Consider the following 18660-nt stretch of genomic DNA (forward strand, 5'->3'; position numbering starts at 1 on the left):
AATATTTATTTTCCTAAGTCAGCTTGAAATTTGCTTCTATTCTTGAATGTTTACATTAAAAATAATGGTTTGACTTTGCCGCTCTCACTTGTTTTTTGCTCTTTTGTGCTCTCGCTTTTCCCCCCCCCCTCTCTCTCTCTCTCTCTCTCTCTCTCTTTCTCTTGCAATTCAATTCAAATACCCATACATTTACGCAGTAGCACCAACTTCAGAGCAGTTTTCTGTTCATATGTCAAATATGTATGTATATTTGCTGCACCTATAAGCTTTACGACGTGAAATGAAACATAAAATATAGTGATTAGAAGTACGGGCAAGAGAAAGAGAAGGCCGATGAATCTCATATGATTTGACAGAAGTGATTGAAACAGAAAAGGTGATGTTTTCAGCAGCGGGAGTAAAATTGTAAAATTTCTATCAAAATTGATGACGAATTAATCAAAATGAAGCAAGTGACAAATACAGGCTGGAACACATTTTGGTGGATCCTTGGCTCCCTATGTATGCCATTGACGATTCCATTTATTGTACACAAGGTGATGTCACAACTACGATTGAGACGAAATAGGAACCTTCTTGAGGGCAAAGTAAGTAATTGATCTTAATTCAAGGACGTTTATTAATGACGATTTGTTGATATTGTTTTTACTGAATCCACTGACCAAAATTCTTCAGGTTGTTGTGATAACAGGTGCCTCATCTGGTTTGGGCGAAGCATTGGCGCATACATTTTACACTGCTGGCTGCAAGATAGTTTTGGCTGCACGAAGAAAAGAAGAGCTAGAACGTGTTCGGACCGATTTATTGGAAATTCATTCGGTATGAATTGAAAGTCGTTTATTGGTGTCTTTATTTTTATTTTAACTTTATTTATTTATTTTATGCCACAACTTTCATTTACGAACATTTTTTTTTGCATTTTCTCAAAAAAACAATGTACAACAGCAAAATGTAACACATCCTCCCGTTGTGGTGCCATTGGATATTTCCGATTTAAAATCATTACCCGACAAGATCGCATACATTGAACAAACATTCGGACATATAGATATTCTAATAAATAATGCTGGAATCAGTGTTCGTGCCGATGTTGTTTCGATGGCCGTCGATTTGGATGTACAAGTGATGCTTGTAAACTATTTTGGTGCTGTGGCTGTAACAAAAGCCGTTCTTCCCAAGATGATTGAGCGCAAACAAGGTCGAATTGTATATGTGAGTAGTATACAAGGAAAATTTTCATTGCCACATCGTTCAGCTTATTCGGCATCAAAACACGCACTCCAAGCATTCTGTGACTCCTTACGAGCCGAAGTTGCCGAACATAATATTGAAGTGTTGTGTGTCAGCCCTGGATACATAAATACAGCATTGTCATTAAATGCATTGACTGCATCAGGACGTGCATATGGAAGTAAGTACATTAAAACCATTGAGCACGTATTTTTAATTGATAGCATACTAATTGTGATTTGAAATTTTAGTCACCGATGCAAATACAGCAAGTGGTGCCAGTCCAGAGCATATAGCCGATGAAATTCGCACCGCAATACTTAGCGAAAAGAAAGATATAACATTGGCTCCGCTTTTGCCGATTGCAGTACAATGGTTACGACTTCTTTGTCCATCACTCTATTTCTGGGTGATGGAAAAACGTGCCCGACGAATGAACGCATCTAATTAGACTTGAATATTATTCGAAACAAACGAAAATTAGTCATACAAATAAATGGATACTCTTTTTTTTAAAATCAATTTCATTCCTTAAATTGCTTGACTCATGAGAAACACACTAACAATTAATTGGTGTGGTTTATTCAAAGAAGTGTATATAATTTTTTTATATTTATTTTCGCCTAATAAATTTACAATGAAATTATTCAAGAATCGCCTCATTGAATGTGTGATATGCACAAAGGTTATTTTCTCCAAGAAATCTCGACTTCTTTGTTTTTTCATCGAATGTTTTATTATTAATATTTAATCGATTTGGCTACAAAATTCAATATTAAAAAAAAAAACAAATCGGAGAAATGTATGTTTTGCACATAAATAAAATCGAAAAATTGCATGCAGGTGATGAGAAATGTGTTTGTCTGATACAGTTTTCATACACCGAAATTCCCACTTTATTTGATCGATAAAGACATCACACCTACCTTTCTCTATCTCTTTTAACATATATATAATTACATCAAATAAAGACTCATTTCAACGAGTATTAGCCGGAAGATTTTCTTTTTAATTTGTTCAATAAATCGATGAAAAAAAAAACTGGAACAAAAAATTGAAATTCTAGTAGATCAACAATTGTAGGTTGGACTGAAATAAATTATTGAATCGTTATTATATACGCATTTGAATTGGCGTGAATGTGATAATCCTCCACCGCAATAGACATTGTGTGTGTGTGTGTGTGTATGTGGTTGTACTTGGGGATGTGTAACTATATATATATGTTTGTAATTGTGTATTTTCGTTAATGTGCTATGTCAACACATCTATTGAATGTTTGTTTGGCTGTGTCCTGGTGTGTTTCTAACTAGGCCGTTATTAAAAACGCACAAACGGAGGGTTTCTAAACAAAATATAATATACAATACATCGACTGAGTGTTAGTAGCAGACTAGCAATGTGATCATCTCTGCATTCGCTTCAAACTTACCGAATTAAGCGAACGGCTTCAAATTCAAAATTAAACAAAAAAAAAACAACCGAATCATAACGTTGTATCGGACTTCATTCGATATTTACTTGTCTCATATTCATTTTAACTTGATTGCTTGTCGTTGACCATTTCTGGAAAGACAGAAGAAGAAAAAAACGAAACAGTTTGCCAAAAAAATATGTGATTTTACGCCAACGTAAAAAAATAGAGAGAATAGGCTTTCAATGATTTGTTTTTTTTTTTTGTTAAAATTCTGTTCGAAATTGTGTTTAAATTAAGAAGAGTCAACCAAAGAAGTTGAAAACGAAATAGTAGATACATTTTAGTTTGTATTTATGCAGCATACTGTTTAGAGTTTATTAATTCAAAGCTTTTATTTTCTGTCGTAATTTTTGCGCTAGTTAAACTTTGAACGTTATATAAAATAAAAAAGTACTCTGTGAATCTCAATATATAAATTAGTTCATTCCGTCAAGTGTTACAATTATTAAAAATAAAATCAAAATGTTTTTGCTCATTTTAATGTTGATTTTACTGGTTGGGCTACTTGCAAAGTTGGGCCTGCGATATAGAGAAGATAAGCGAGTCAAGTTGGCTCGTGAAGAGATGCCTGGTAAAGTGGTAGTGTTAACCGGTGCTAATACACCATTGGGCGAAGCATTGGCCATTTCATTTTATGCTGCAGGCGCCAAGGTAAAGTCAGAACAAAAAGAAAATTGTTTATGGAAATAAAATCACAGAAAAGAAAAAAATAAACATAAATCTTAATGAAATATTATTAGTTGGTATTGGTTGGACCGGATCAGACGGATCTCGAGCGTACGAGAACGCATTTGTTTTCATTGCGGCCAAAAAATGTGCCCGTTTATCAACCTGAAGTGGTCGCAATGGATGCATCGAGCCCAACGGAATTTTCAGCACAGGAAGTGGTCGCAGAAATCATGGAAACATGCGGTCAAGTAGACATTCTAATAAACAATTCAATGACTGAGGTGCGTTCCGATATACTGTCGACCAACATTGAAGAGGATATTCGCGTGATGAATGTTAATTATTTTGGCGTGATTGCATTCGTTAAGTGTAAGGATATATTTTTTATATATAACATATATATTTTTATTGTTATTATTATCGCATTCATTTTCTAGTCTCAACCAAACACACACATAATTCAAATGTTCACTTAATTATTAGGTTATTCAATCATAAATTTATACACATGGCTGGTTGTAAAACGAAAGTCGTGTATTTCATACATTACGAAATATATGTGAAAGACGTCACAACAATAAGAAAAAACAACATCGAGCTCAAAAAGTTTAGCGAACTCATGACTAAATCTCCAGCTTATTTGATTTTTTGGCAAACGCTTCATAGATTGTTTCAAATATAAGAAAAACCATACATTTGATTTGCATATTACATTTTAATGTGATTTCTTGGATTTTTCTATATTTCTATATTTCTATTGTTCATTTAGCAATGTTGCCAAGTATGGTCGCAAGAAAATCGGGAAAAGTTGTTTTTGTAAGTTTAAAATGCCGTTATATATTGAAATGAGCTTTCTTTGAGTTGATTGCACTTGAAAATTTTAATTGAAATCTTTTCTAAAGGTGAATAATGTAGCAGGTAAAATAGCAATACCATTTCGTTCATCATTTGCTGCTGCTGAACATGCCCTTCAAGCATTCGCCGACACTCTACGCGCTGAAATGGCTCTGTACAAAGTTGACGTACTCGTTTCTAATCCCGAATACTATGCAACTGAAGCAGTTGAAAAGAAGAGCGCAAAAAAAGTAGCAGAAAAAAAAGGTACTGATATATTGTGTGTGTGCGATAAATTTTAAAGAATTGAAAAACAATTGACCGAAAATCATTTATTTCTCAAAAGATGGTGAAAAAGCAGCACCAGTGGATCCAACACAACAATTAGCCGATGACATTCTATTGGAGGTGTTGAAGGATAGCGACGAGCATATGTACTTTTCGTTTAGATTTTCTCACTGGTTGAGTGTGTTAGTGCCCGGCTTTTACTACTTTATGCTGGCAGCACGTACCAAGAAATTATATAAGTCAGAACCAAATCTACGACGATTTTAAAACAACAACAAAACTACATTTCACACACGTTTCGTACCAATATGTTTTGCAAAATTCATGAAAACATTCATGTGTTTTTGAATACAATCAATTCTTTATTCGTATGCACATTAATAATTATTTTATAAATTTAAAAACTCTCATGAGTTGGCATTGTTCAAAAAGAGCTTCAAGGTTTTTAATTTGAAATAGAAAAAAATGTTGGAAAACTATCTCCTTTCTATAATTCAAAATTCTCATAGTTTTGCTTCGAAACCTTCACCAAATCTGTTATCCTCCATTATTTCGAAAAAATTGTCAAATCGCTAATGTTTCTATACCTACAAAAAGTATTGCTAACGAGTGTTTTTTTTACATGAAATGTTCAATTTAATTATTATTGTTGAAATATCTATCTCACTCTCTCGAATCCATCTATGTATTGAGTTTGTTAAAAAGCTTGAATTATGTAAAAAAATATGAATTCTAACAAATTGAATTGAATCGTTTTTTTTATGCTCATTAATTGACTCAATTTATTGCACAATGTACATAGTAATGAAAAATTTACAATCTATTGAGTTCATGAAGTTTTCTTTTTATGATAACAAAAAATTTGAAGAAAAAATTCTTCCATAGAAGTGTCGATTTTCCATCAACGTCGGTGAACGTGTCAAGCATTTAACGAGTATACATATAACAAAACGGTTGTCTATAGAATGATGGCATGAGGTTCGAATGACGCAAAGTGTGTGTTTGATGAAAATGACACTGCACGCTAGTTGATAAGAAGGATATGGGCCACTTAAAAATATTCAAACAGTGCGGTGACCGCAGGTAATTGTATTTCTGTTACTCTACGCTGTAAGCATGGTGATTACTTCAAGAAAAAAAGCGGATAAAGAATTTACTGGCGACTCGGTCACGTTGTCCACCCATTCAATATAATATTTAGAATAAAATTTCGTGAACACATATTTCGTTTGTATTGATTTTAAATTCGGGGAATGCTCTTTTTGGTTGTCAAATTTCATTAACATTGCGTGTGGTTTAACTGTTACACAGACCCATGCTAGAAACAATTTTATATTAAACCATTTAATGTATAGATGTGTGTATGTGGTGTTTAATATTCAAAGTAATCAACATTCGCTTGATATGAACGGTTGAAAGCGAGTTTATGAAACAACACATTCTTGAATTCACCTAACCAATTTGACATTTAGCTCCCACCTTTCTCATTCATTTTGGTATATGTATACGTTTGTATTGTGATCATGTACACCTATCGCGTTAAGTTTGTAGGTGCGCTTGCGTCTCTTAATTAGTTTTCGTTCTGATTGAAGAAAAATTCTGATTTGTTCGTAATAAACTTTAATTCCAAATAATTTGAATCGAACTACAGTTGAGTTGTTCAAAAATCGAATAATAAAAATGAATTAAATCGATGTGTGCACAAAATAAATTCCGTTAAGTAAGAAAATTATCAAACAAAAAAAGAGAAAATGATTACGTTGACGATATTATTAGTGCTAGTTCTAGTGATTGTTCTTTTGTCAATTCTTCAAAAAATGTACAATGAACATAAAATTCAAATCGCAAAACGAAACTTAGCTGGGAAGGTTGTGATCGTTTTTTACTTTTTTTTTCGTTTTATCTCGTTTCTTGTTTTTTTCTTCTTCTTTTGTTTATTTACAAAGTCATTTATTTTGCATCGTCTCATCTAAGCATGCATACATTCATATCGATGTGATGTTGTTGTTGTTATTTTTTTCGAATTTTTTTGTTAATCTATTTTGTTTCTATATTTTTCGTAGGTAGTGGTAATAACAGGCGCCTCATCTGGTTTGGGCGAAGCATTTGCACACGAATTCTATATACATGGTGCGCGTGTTGTTTTAGCCGCGCGTCGTGCTGGTTGGTGACTTTTAATAATAGACTAAAATGTTTAATAAATGAATGACATTGTAGTTGTAATCAAAGCAAAATGTAGTTCAATGATAATTTCTCTAAAAAATTGTTTTGGATGCAAGGTGAACTGGAACGTGTACGTCGAAATTTGCTGAATTTCAAATTACCAAATGGCGTTCAATCCATTCGACCAGAAATTTTACCACTTGATTTATCCGATATAAATCAATTACCCGATAAAGCACATCACATTTTAAGACAATGTCTGCATGTGGACATTTTAATAAACAATGGTGGTGTCAGTTTGCGATCAGATGTGTTGAGTGTCAAACAAAACGTTGATCAGCACATTATGAATGTAAATTACTTTGGCGCTATAGCATTGACAAAATGTAATTGTGCAATGGATGTGTCATTAAAAGAACGTCAATTAAAATTGTTTCTATTTAAATGCAGCTTTATTGCCATCGATGATCGAACGAAAAACGGGAAAAATTGTATTTGTAAGCAGTATTGTGGGCCGCTTAGCGATTCCATACCGATCATCATATACGGCATCAAAACACGCCCTTCAAGCATTCGCCGATTGTCTGCGAGCCGAAGTTGCGGCTCATAATATCCAAGTGATTGTTAGCAGTCCTGGCTATGTTAAAACGGAGGTGTCACGAAATGCATTAACTGGCTATGGCACTTTGCATGGAGGTTTGCACAATTTTTATGCGACTGTTTGCTTTTTTTTATCTCTTCCTTAAAACCAAATCATAATTACTTACATTTCATTTTCAGTGATGGATCCCGAAACAGCCGCCGGACAAAAACCCGATGAATATGCATACGATGCGGTCAGAGCAATTTTACGTGAAGATAAAGAAATAATACCTTTGAAATTCATACCGGTTATATGGCTTCGAGCTCTCTGTCCAACGGTTTTCTTTCAAGTGATGACACGACGTGCTCGAAAATTATCCGCAAGACATAATAATGTCAGCCAAATTGTCTAAATATTCGATACATTTAATAAAACATCTTCCTTCAATTCTCAAAATGTGAAAGTGAAATCAATTTATTTACGTCGATCAAATCATTTAGAAAATTCTATCAATTTGATCGTTTCTTTTTAGGTTATGTTATGTTTTTTACATTTTATAATGAATAATGTAGTTTCGTTTATTTTTTGCTTGGCGGCAAAACAAATTGTGGCCGAGAGGATCGTGTTTGGCGCTTACGCCCGACGGGTGCTTTCTTTGACCGTATTTTCGATGTCGATGCTTTGTTCGATACATTCGTTGGCATTTGAGATTTTTTCAATTGTTCCAATAGAATGACCGGTTGCATGTTGCGCGAATCTGTGAACAAATGTCACAGTTTAGTATGCCGACACATTGTGTTGATATTGTTTTTTTTTGTTCGTTCGAAAAGTGTACTTACTGTAGACTTCAGAGTCCGGAATGAAGCCATTGTTTTTGCGTTGATTAGTTGAACTGCCGCTGCGTTCCATGTCATCAACAGTATTTTGGCCCTGTGAATTCAATCGCGGAACTGTATGGCTTTCTAAGAAATCCTCTACCACTTTACGCGATAGTCGTACAACTGGATATCGGACATCTAATGATGGCGAGGTCGATGCAAGTAATGCATTCATTTTATGAATTCTTTTTACACTTTTTATTAATTTGATTGTGTTATTTGACTTAATTTATCAGAGAGCGCGCCGAAATACCGTCTAAATAGCTGTTGTGACTAAAGAACAATGATGCACAGATCGTTTTCACGCTTGAATGTGTCGTCTTTTGTGAGTGTGCTTCAATACGTTTATGCAACCACCACTTAGAATCGAATGTAGGCAAACACACATACAGCTGAGCGAAGTAGCACAAAAGAGCTGCATATCTACACAGTAGCCGGTGAATACAGTTGCAATACGCACAGTTTATGAAAAGTAGCCAACATTGCGAATGACAAATGAAAAAAAATCACCACTACCAACTACCGCCCTCAAACGCCTGTAACGAATGCAAATAAATGCAAAACTTTAAGAGAAAAAAATCAATTCGTCAATGTAGTATCCAAATACTTTATTTTCCTTCTGATTTTTTTGCATGTGATCTGTAATTGACTCATTGCGCTGCTATTTGTAAGGTTGATATCAAACTGTCAAAAACCATTCAAACATTTTTTTTCGTAAATAATGTGAGAATTTATGTCTCCTTACGCAAATCGAGTCCATTTAAAAGATTGAAAAATTAAAATTTATCTGATTGTGTGTTGAATCTTTTCCATTAAAACTGTTGGTTTTTGGAAAGTGAAGGTAAGATGCTGTTATTATGGACGTCTTTTCCATGAATAATAGTCAGTTTGTATGTAAGTATGTCAGGATTTGAAAATGCTTCATGCATTTGACCATCTTCATGTTGTATTCGCCCAGTTGCGTACTCATGTTCTTTTTTGTTTGCTGCTGTCACATTCAAGCCGCGCACCACATCCATGTATTGATCATCAAAGTCGATTTCACGAATATTTCGAAAGTTCTGCTTCAGTTCGTTCATCTCCTCTGCAAAGAAATAGAACATATTTGGATCATTACTTTTGCATTACATTTCATAACAATTGATAGCGTGCCAATTTCGATTTGACGACATCGGCCCTCATTTGTGCGATGGTTTCCTCGATACGTTGTCGTTGTTGTTGAAAATTATCAGTCTTTCTTTCTCGTTCTGATCACTTTCTTCCAATAAATAAATGCCAAATTGAGAGCAAAAAAATTGCATTAAAAATGTTACAAGCTGTAAGCAAATCGAATAGGGGTGATTGAAAGATATGCATGAAAAGCGATTTGTCAAAAAACTCTTGCATTTCGCACGCAGAATGAGACAGTTTGTGAAGGATATGTTTCAAACAACTAAATCAATTTTGGAGAAATTTCCAATGGGAGTGTTCAATAGGACACTTCTATTTCAGATTTGCCTGACAATTTTCTTGTAGTTCAATGATTTTTTTATATAGATTATCGATATTGTTTTTCTTAATAGAATTGCTGCGTCTGAAATAATTGAAAAAAAAATATGCATACATAAGGCAAACTATTTCCAAATGTTTGTTTAAATTGTATGTTTACTTTTCGATGGTTATTATTTCGTTGAGGAAAACTAAAAATATGTAATAAAGGAAATAATTGACTTAAGGCCTACGGAATGCATAAAAAATTGAATGTGGCCTTTCCAGTAAATTATGTAAGATTTCAATACTTACTAATAATATAGCCCAATTACTCCCTGTCAAAAGAGATTTAAAATAGCTAACCTGAAAAGTTGATTCTCACAACATCCGCATGGTTCAGTGATGATTAAATAGCAGATGATCACGAATTCTCAGAATCATGCAAGTCCATGAAGCTCCTCCGCAATGAATGAATCAAATTGATCGTCCGCTGATGAGTTGTTGATTTGATCGTCCATTGTTCGGTGGTTGGAAATTCTGTTTATACGAAGAACTGCTTTGTTGAATCTCTTATTCTTCATGTAATACCTCCACTTCCATTTCTATAACATCAGCATGCAAGTCTTCCTTCGTGTCAATGAATGAATCTAAATTTAATTTTTTGACCAGTATTGTCAAAACATTCGCATGGTGATCCGTCGGACGTCCGCTGATGACATTGGTCGTCCGCTAATGACTTGCTGGATACAATTTCAGTTGAGGATTGTCCGTTGTTCGGTGATTGTATTGGTTCAATTGAATTAGGTTCAGTTTGCACCGTGGAGTTGCTCGATATCTGTTCCTTCTTTTCTTTCATTCGTTGGTTCTGGAACCAAAATGTTATAACTTACGGATGTCCTTATACCAATTTTTGAGCCAATTCGATGCGATCTCATTGAATGTGTTAAATACTATAAATAAAAGCAATGATTGTATTTTAAATAATATATATTTAAATTCAATGCTGATGTTCATGAGAACACATAAAGAGGGCCAAATTGTATGCCAATTGATAGCAATTACAAAACATAGAGATTGTTATCACGACTTCCCGAAGCGTATATAAAGTCGTGTAGTGTAGGCTCCACATGGGAAATACAAAATAAACAAACATAAATATAGCGTTGCCGAACTAATGAAAAAATAATAAATATTCTGAACAGCATCGAAAAATGTACATTTTGATTTTGTTTATATCGAATGAGCGTTGTGTTTACTGTTTCAAATCAACAAAGTATTGTGGTTTGTATGCTAATTTTTTTTTTCCTATAATTTCTTCATCTCACTCACATGTGACTAGCATCGTCAAAAGGCAATCAATGTGTATCCGTTTGTTTGAATATCAAATACCATTGATTTTATTATACTAATACATTGCTGACTGTCTCGTTTTTGACAGTCAACGTTTCAGCTTCATTAACATCAAACTTATCAAACTTGAGACAAATCTTTCGATAGTGTTCAGTTTGTCATCTGAATGTGCAAAAGAACGCAACAATTATAATCAATAAATTCCACTATTTTGAGTCAAGATGTTTTGTTTGCAATAATAATGCATTCTATTGTCATTTTTCCGTTAATTTTGTATTTGGTTCTGCTTTAGTAAATGGGGGGCAGAATATTTGCAAAACAATATGGTAAAATTTCAAAAATCTCCGATCTCTTTGTGTTTTTGAACCGTTCGCCATCTGAATTTTGCAACAAGACGAAAATTCGGACATCAGCTGTGTCGCTGAGTTCATCAAAGTAAGATCATTTTGAAGTTTTTTTGTGTGCATATTTAAAACAAAAGTGTAAAGTGTGTAGATTAAAATCTCTGAATAATTCAATTGTTCCCTTCTCTATTCCGCTATTAGATTCATTCGAACATTGCTGTATGGTGTTTTTGTGCCAATTGAATTGAACTGATTGCTGCACTCGGAATTGAGTTAAAGTGAGTTGGAAATTTATTTTATTGTGCTCTCAAAGAACAAAAAAAAACAATAGAAAGTCATTGTGTTCAGTAGTATTTTATTATGTCGTATCGAAAAATTTATTTTTTATTGCAATTGCATTAAAATTCTATTTTTAGAATTCGGTATTGACAATGGGCGGACGAAAAAGGATCGAGACCGAAAAGACGTAAAGTGGTCAAACTTCTAGAAAACGAAGATAGAATATTAGCCATAAAGGTATCCGCCACAATGGCTGAACGATCAACTTGAACTCGAACAATAATTGAAGGATGCTTTTTTGCTGTGTTGCGCAAATATAAAGAAGACTAAGGCATGGTGCCCGAATTTTGAGACATAGTCGAGGCATCGGACGGAGACAATCGGTTCGCATGGCCCAATAATGATTATTTTGGGAATCTTATGAAATATTTATTCCAACAACATGCACGAAATGTCATAACCAACCTCACCACACACGAAGAAAAACTGAGGTACTTCGTGAGTATCTGAAATTGTTGATGTGGGAACACAACGTTGACAATCTGAATCCAAACGACGTATTTGATGAACATGATGTCAACAATGCAGTGAAGTGGGGCCATTGAAAGATACGATTCAACCAGAGGTGATGCGATTAGATTGGACAAACGGAATCAGACGTTGGCGGACCAGAAGACGACAATATTGCCAAAGATACAAAAGAGAATTGGTTCGCATCGTTGCCAATGTGGCTACACATGCAAAAAAAGATCGATGATTATGACAATTGGGTACAAAGTAATCTCTCGTAATTGAGCTTCCCATAATCAAAAATCTTTCGGTATTACCAATTTGCACACATTTGCGAAAGAATATTAAAAGCGAACAAAGAATTTCATTATCATGTTGTAACCAGCGGTGTGCCAGCATCGATATTATACGACGTATCGCGAAATACATTGGAATAGCTGGTGAGCGATGAACTGATAAAAAAGCGGTATGTGAATGGCTTTTATATTTACAAATTGGGAATCGATACATGAAAACGTGGAACGCGACCGTTATACGGCATATCGACTCCGGCAAAGAGATATGTGTTTGTGATTTCTCAGTACGCATTTCATTGCATCGTGTGATTTATTTCATTGTTTTTCTTTCTCTCTCTCTCTCTCTCTCTCTTTATCACACACACAGAATTTCAAGACCAGCAGTAAGAAATAGCATTACCTGACTAGGCAAGGAGCACGAAACAGAAAAGCAAGGCGACGAACCTATAGCCTTTGAACAAAACGATCGAAATGACAGAACTCGTTATCCGAGCCGAGTCCAAAAGGAGCAAATTGGAGAGACTATATAAGTCATCGCTTGAGGATTATTAAGAAAGCCATTGACGTGTATACGAGCGAAAGATACACCCATCTCCGATTCGATAAATACATCGAATCGGGTATGTGACAAGATTGCTGCCATGCTGGTAAGAACAAAACATAGAGCATTTGTTGAAGATATTTGATTTGTTAATAAAAAAAATATATTCCTGTTTCCAAATAGAGAAATGTAAGCCTTGTATAATTTTCATCGGAGCGGAAAATATCTCACCCAACTCGCCGATAAAGATTAAGAAGAACATTCGCTGCACTGGCAACCGGAAGCTGATTAAAAGTTTTAAGAAAATGCTGGGCAACACTATTTGTATTCATTGAATTGAAATTGGATTACTACTAATACCAAAACTTATGTGTGCTTTCTCTTTGTTGTCAAAGCGATTGTGGACTCTTCGGATTTGAGCTGCATCGTAACTTCACCGTCAACGCCTCATCCATCCACGATGGATTCGAATCCACTAAAGAGATAGAATTAGGATCGATGAATTTAAACTTTGAAATTTAGGTTCTATCGATAGAATTTAGAGGAAATAATATGTATAGGTTCATAGAATACGTATTGAATTCATATGCCAATATTTTAGTCCTTCGATAATAGTTCATGGATAGATAGAGTAAATTGGGGAAGAGTTCTCATGTAAGTATTTATTCTTATTATTTTTTAAGCATGGCAATTAGTATTGACTTAACCATAGCTTCTTATGATTCGGGAAGTCGTAAGACCATTCTCTATGTTTTGTGACTGGTATCAATTGGCATGAAATTTGACCCTCTTTAAATTGAGAATTACCATTTTTCCTTTGCAGATATGAAAAACACCCTATAGGGCAGATAAACAAAAGACAACTTTCTTCAGAAGATAAAACAAAAAACAAATGCTTGATGAAAATGATTTAGTTTTATTATATTCATTTTTTTTTGTTCCCTTGCGTGTACATTTCGAAAAAGAAGTGTTCAAAACAAAATTAAAAGACTGGCTACTACGATAAATGATTAAAAACTGAATTTATGCATAACCATTTTTCATTTATCTTCAATGTATGTTTGGGAATATCCTTGGTGGTATCGATGGAATCAAAGTTTTCAATTTTGATCAGTATTCGATTTTTCACCAAATTTACAACATTTTCGTAGTCTTTTATAGCAATATCAAATTCCTGCGCCAAATATGATATCTCAGATAAATTTTTGCTTGAAAATTTCAATATAAATGATACGTGCTCCAGAAGACTCTCCATTGTAAATGATCGCATAAAACGCACATTGAAACATAAACTTTTCAAAGATGTCTGATATTGCAGTATTATTTTGAGGCTATCCAACGGGGTGTCACCATCGAGTCCCATATGTTCGAGTGTCTTCAATGTGGGCAGGCTGCTTTGAAAATCTTCCTTCTCGTAGTTTGACATGAATAATTTCTCAATAGGTGTATTTTTTGCGGCAAACTTGTTAATTAATTTGTCAATTTTGATTTCATATGTCTCATAAAAAACGTCACCCAAATCTAATTCCTTCAAATGTTGTAGACTGGCCAATGGTACGATGGTCTCGTCATCCGTTAATATTGTTATTTCGTCGTGTGAATAAAAACAAGAGTTGACGAAATCCAAACTCTCGATATTTGGAGCATAACGACTAATGATTTGGAGTGTTTCAAATGGCAATACGATGCAAAAAAGTAATTCTAATCGTTTCAATTGCGGATTGAGCGATAAAAGTGTTCTTAATAAATGTGTTGTTATATCTGAAACTGAGTCAAAGCCAAGACATTCCAATTTGGGAAATGAACACATATCTAATACTTTTGAAAACACATCTGCACTGCCTATCGTAATCCGCAAAGATGTTAAGTTCTTACGACAAAATGTTTCGATCATTTTAAATAGTTCGATAAGGCGACTTGGTTTCTCATCTCTCCGTTCCAATTCAATTTCTCGGATTAAATGTCCAAATGTTTTAAACAGAGTTTTGGCATTATCGAATGATAAATAAGAGTTTATTTTGACCATACGTAACTTTGAAGACGGACATTGCAATGAACATTCTTCGAATTGGACGCACACCTTAGATGCACTTAGAAAGTCTTCTAAGTCATACAGTCGAATTAAAATTTCTCGAATACAATCATTGTTCAGGGCGTTGAGGATATGATTTGGTGAATCCTGTCTTGGTGGTATGTCCATGTTCATTTTTCTGGCTGGATGATGATGAATCTCTTTGGATTTCAATTAGAATAAATACATTTTAAAATTGTACGGTTGACTAAAATAAAAAAGATAAAGAAAAAGAAAAAAATAATAATAAATAAAGTTCCCGTGTACAAAAGTGACGGACTGTTTTGGGACAAACTGACTGACTATTGACTGTAAAAATAAGCAACCTTACATAAATTTAGTTAACCGCCTAACTATAATTGACTATGATTAGTCTTCACGTTCCAAAATAATCGACTGACTGAGTGACTATACAAAAAAAAAAACTATAACCTCAATATTTGAAAATCTGACATAAATGACAGTTTATACACATTGTGAACGTATTTCGGATAAACTGTAGCAATACAAATGTATTGTAAGCCTTTATCTCAAATCAAAATACGCGACTTCATATAAACTCGACACACCAAACATAATACAATTGTATTGATCCAGTTTATCCGAAATACGTTCAAAATGAGTATAAACTGTCATTTATGTCAGATATTTGCAAATTGAGGTTTCGTTTATTTTGTGTGTAGTCCAGACATTATATTGAGATATTTTCAGCCAGATGAATCAGTTCAACCAGATATCGTCAGGAACTGAAATGGAGTGCAAAAAATAAAAGTGATTGTTATAGTGATTATAGCAATTTAAGTATAATTATAACCATAACAATCACTTCTAATTCTAATGCTTTCACTCAATTTTAGTGCCTGACTATATCTGGCTAAAAATATCTCAATATGATGTCTGCTAAAGTCGATTGCTTTCCATGCAAGAGAAAATTTATGAATTTAGCCAAATATACCAATAGTCACTTTTTTGTTTTTTCCCATACGGGTTATGTCAAAAACGAATAATGCAATAGAAAGATATATGTTCTTTTATCGGAACATATTTCCCTAATTGATTTAATTATAGTAATTAATTATAATAATAATATAATACACTTACGGCGGTACGAAAATGTCCTGAAGATTTATTTTCTCTTTGTGGGATTGAACGATAATTTAGAATGTAATAAAAAAACGAAGATTCAGGTACATTTATAAGCGCGAGTCCACATCAGAAAAATTATGGACCCAATCATTGGATGACCTGCATTAATTGCAATAGGTAGATTAACTCACTAGGCATATTTTTTCGTTAATTAGAGACACTAATTACTACTAATTAGTAATGCTCATCATTTTCCGGATTTTTAAGAGAAAGAAGATGATCTGTAACAAGTTTCAATTAGTTTTAAAATTTACACACTTCACTGCCTTTTTAAGAAATTTTCACAAATATGGAATTAAACTGGTGGCTTGAAAAACAAAACAGAACTATGAATCATAGGTTTCGGATTATCCCCCTCTAAAATATTCTTAGGAAACCATAACAATTTTGGAAATGAGGGACTTTTTTTGCTCTTCACTTTTTTCAAATGTGAAATCCCTAGATTTTCGCCAAAAAAGTGAAGAGCAAAAAAAACGAAAAAAGGTACAGATTTGGATAGAAAGTGAGAGAACCTCCTATGGATTTTTCCAGAAACGTAATTTTGCCATAATCACCTCCCTAAAAAAAATTCCGTCATCATCTATGACTATGATCATAAAAATTTAATTCTGCGACATAAATATCATAAAAACATTGAAAAGATTTGACATTAATCAAGTTTCTTGGTTAACGTTATTTGATTAATGTTATTTAAATTATAGATAAATAATCAAGCAAGTAACACCTGATTTCTGAATATGATCATGATTAATTAATCAAGAAAATTAATCATGATTAACAAGGCTTTGATTAATTATTCATAATCATAATCATTTATTTGGATTATCAATTTGCCTGACTGTGTTCCAATTGAGATATTTTCAACCCAATGAATCAGCGCAGACAACTGACGTCAGGCGCCGAAATAGACTGATGTCAGGCGACAACAATAGAAGTGATTGTTATATTTAAAAAAACACTTCCATTCTTAAAAACAGCATGACAATCTCTTCTACTGTTTTCACTCCATTTTAGGTCCTGACGATAGCAGCCTGAGATGATTCAGCTGGCTGTGTTAGACACATGCAAGATGAAGAATCTGTTCGATTTCTAGGATTCTTCCGATTCCATGATTCCAAGATGGCGGAACACATATAGAAATATTTTTCAAAACATATTAAAAAAAGCACAGAATTACTACACAGAATCGAAGAATGTCTTCAAAAAAGAGAATGAAAAGTGTAAGCTGCTAGATGATATTTTGACTTTATATATACAATCAACGATTCCCGACCATTCTACAGTATTCTAAGATTATGATTCTAACAGTAAACCATTCAATATGTTACAGCCCGATTTTCGATTTTTTGCATTTAATCGGTAGAGAGGCCAAAAAAAATATAATTTTTTCGTTTGGCGCGTTACTTTTTTTATATGAGAAATTCTTTCCCAATCGCTTGAACAATGTATGCTCAAGTTTTGCTTTGCCTGAGCCAGACAATCTATCGACACTTTCATCTAGATATTTCAGCTCATCTCGAGAACGTCAGCTGCTGAAACGGAATGAAAACAATAGAAGTGATTGTTATAATATGCTTAACAACACCTCGATCACTATAAGGTGCATTTTCCTAAGCAACGATTGTTACGTTTTTCGTCATCATCACATTCAGCTGCAATCCATTTGGTACAAAGAACGCAGCTGCTGTATTTGCAACGGCCTTAGCCAACGCCAAAAGCATATTTTCATTGTAACGGTTTTCCAGCACTTCAGTCTGAGATTCATTAATTGTTCAGTAGTGACATAATCCAATGACATGTTCTTCCTCTCCGATTACATTAGGCACTTGTTCTATCCGCGTATGACTATCATTCGACTGTTTGATGGTCTTTGCCTTGCTCGTTGATTTGATATTTGCCGGTGTGTTTCGCTTTGATAAACGCTTCTTTTGTATATCTTGAAGATCGATTTGAGATTTTCCAATTTTGTCCGCAAAACTTCAGTCAAAAGGCAATTTTGGTTGTTTATCTTTCAACACCTTAAGTTTGACTTAAAATGTAAACGAATCAAGTGAATAGCGGTGACTCAAGAAAACAAACTGAGTGAAGAGCGGCAACGGATAAAATCAAAAAATTAAAATGTTCAAACGAATTATCATAATGAGATCATTTGGCACCACCTAATGTAAAAAAACTAAATATTTTTGATTTCCTTAAAAAAACTTGAACTTGGTGATTTCCAAATGAATTTTTATTTGTTTTTTTTTAAGTTTTATACATATTGTCAGATCACATAAATTTACTTATTTATCTTTGTATTTGTTAGACTAAATAAATTTTATAAAACGAGAACTAACACCGTGAACGGTAGTTTTATATTAAATGAATTCCGTAGTGGAAATGTACAAACGATGTCTTGCAATTGTTCAATACAGACATGTGTGTTCAAATAGATGTATTTATGAGTGATTGGTAATAAAATTGACAAAATTGAAATGAATATTCGAATGCATGTTATGAATTTAAGAGGTGTGTACAACTCAAAGAATATC

The 18660-nt window shown here is 33.8% G+C and overlaps 4 protein-coding genes across 5 annotated transcripts; 2 read left to right on the plus strand and 2 right to left on the minus strand.

The window, feature by feature from the left end:
• The first annotated feature begins 249 nt into the window (after window positions 1–249).
• LOC116345848 lies at window positions 250–7707 on the plus strand. The gene is made up of 14 exons (XM_031775562.1): window positions 250–587; window positions 676–819; window positions 946–1411; window positions 1482–1669; window positions 3128–3358; window positions 3448–3745; window positions 4146–4192; window positions 4279–4477; window positions 4557–4718; window positions 6224–6366; window positions 6562–6661; window positions 6778–7047; window positions 7112–7357; window positions 7442–7707. The coding sequence occupies exons 1-14, from the start codon at window positions 444–446 to the stop codon at window positions 7654–7656; spliced, it is 2853 nt and encodes a 950-aa protein (XP_031631422.1). The 5' UTR covers window positions 250–443; the 3' UTR covers window positions 7657–7707.
• LOC116345779 (dehydrogenase/reductase SDR family protein 7-like) lies at window positions 1684–4977 on the plus strand. Its single transcript, XM_031775457.1, has 5 exons — window positions 1684–3358; window positions 3448–3745; window positions 4146–4192; window positions 4279–4477; window positions 4557–4977. Exons 1-5 carry the CDS (start codon window positions 3170–3172, stop codon window positions 4763–4765), a joined length of 942 nt encoding a protein of 313 aa, XP_031631317.1. The 5' UTR covers window positions 1684–3169; the 3' UTR covers window positions 4766–4977.
• On the minus strand, window positions 7687–8451 carry LOC116345782. The gene is made up of 2 exons (XM_031775462.1): window positions 8084–8451; window positions 7687–8001 (listed from the first exon to the last, which is right to left on the minus strand). Exons 1-2 carry the CDS (start codon window positions 8295–8297, stop codon window positions 7823–7825), a joined length of 393 nt encoding a protein of 130 aa, XP_031631322.1. The 5' UTR covers window positions 8298–8451; the 3' UTR covers window positions 7687–7822.
• Window positions 8452–13805: 5354 nt separating this feature from the next.
• On the minus strand, window positions 13806–15426 carry LOC116345761. 2 transcript variants are annotated; one of them, XM_031775427.1, is made up of 2 exons: window positions 15315–15426; window positions 13806–15191 (listed from the first exon to the last, which is right to left on the minus strand). In XM_031775427.1, the coding sequence occupies exon 2, from the start codon at window positions 15116–15118 to the stop codon at window positions 13910–13912; it is 1209 nt and encodes a 402-aa protein (XP_031631287.1). In that variant the 5' UTR covers window positions 15119–15191; window positions 15315–15426; the 3' UTR covers window positions 13806–13909. The 2 variants fall into 2 exon arrangements, with proteins under 2 accessions (XP_031631287.1, XP_031631288.1); XM_031775428.1 differs by having other exon boundaries at window positions 15310–15404.
• Window positions 15427–18660: the final 3234 nt, after the last annotated feature.

The sequence above is a fragment of the Contarinia nasturtii genome, unplaced genomic scaffold (genome assembly GCF_009176525.2).
Source record: "Contarinia nasturtii isolate CC-2019 unplaced genomic scaffold, AAFC_CNas_1.1 Cnas_scaffold_1371, whole genome shotgun sequence".
NCBI lineage: Eukaryota > Metazoa > Arthropoda > Insecta > Diptera > Cecidomyiidae > Contarinia > Contarinia nasturtii.